Source organism: Chaetura pelagica, unplaced genomic scaffold (assembly GCF_000747805.2).
Source record: "Chaetura pelagica isolate M959 unplaced genomic scaffold, ChaPel_1.0 scaffold116, whole genome shotgun sequence".
Lineage (NCBI taxonomy): Eukaryota > Metazoa > Chordata > Aves > Apodiformes > Apodidae > Chaetura > Chaetura pelagica.
The window spans coordinates 3,169,652-3,170,407 of NW_009953655.1; the positions used below are offsets into that span (position 1 = coordinate 3,169,652).

General features: G+C 51.6%; 1 protein-coding gene across 1 annotated transcript in view; it reads right to left on the reverse strand.

Moving 5' to 3' along the window:
* MXD4 (MAX dimerization protein 4) overlaps positions 1-548 on the reverse strand; it is a 37,371-nt gene extending 36,823 nt beyond the window's left edge. The window contains exon 1 of the mRNA XM_010000246.1: positions 430-548. Coding sequence (XP_009998548.1) covers positions 430-548 — 119 coding nt within the window. The remainder of the gene's footprint in view (positions 1-429) is intronic.
* Between the last annotated feature and the right edge of the window lie 208 nt (positions 549-756).

Genomic DNA, 756 nt, shown 5'->3' on the forward strand with positions numbered 1-756 from the left:
GCCCCCGCTGCCTGCGCGGGCGGGGTGGGGGGGGGGCGGCCGGTCCGCCCGCTGCCTGCGGTTTATAAATAAATGCCGGGGGGGAAGGGAGGGAGGGAGGGGGGTGGAATTAGTGCCATGCAAAGAGCAGTCTGGGTGGCGGTGTTAAAGGTTCCGCAGCGAGAGCCGCGGCCGGTGAGCGCGGAGCGGGAGGGAGCGACGAGGGCGGAGGGTTGAGAAGCGCCGAGACGGTTGGTGTACGCGTGGCAGTGTTTATGTGAGAGATCAAAACAGAGCCAAGCCCATCCAGGGGAAAAATGGCGACTACCGGGATGAGGGGAACCGAGACACCGGATTAGTTATTATTTTGGATCAGCGTACGCGCTGCACATGAGCCGGACACATCGGAAAAGCTGCCGATTCATTCTGAAAAAGCGGTGCGTCTGTTACCTGTTATTCTGGGATTTTCTGGCCATGGTGCCTGCCTTTGTTTTCTTTCTGGAATAGTCACTATCGAAGGGTAACACTGATGCATAGCCATGTTCTGCTTCTAGGGACAAAGTCAGCATTAGTGGCAATATATTTTTTTCCATGCATTTCTCTTTTTTCCTCCTTTGCAGGAACGCTGGGGTCAAGAACAGAATTGGGTTTGTTTTTTTTTCCGGTTGATTTGTTTGGATTTTATTCTGGCATCTCTTAAAAGAAGCGAGACCAAAAAATAAGATATATGTGTGTAACTCGATAAAACAAACAATACAAAAAAATGGAGAAGGGGGA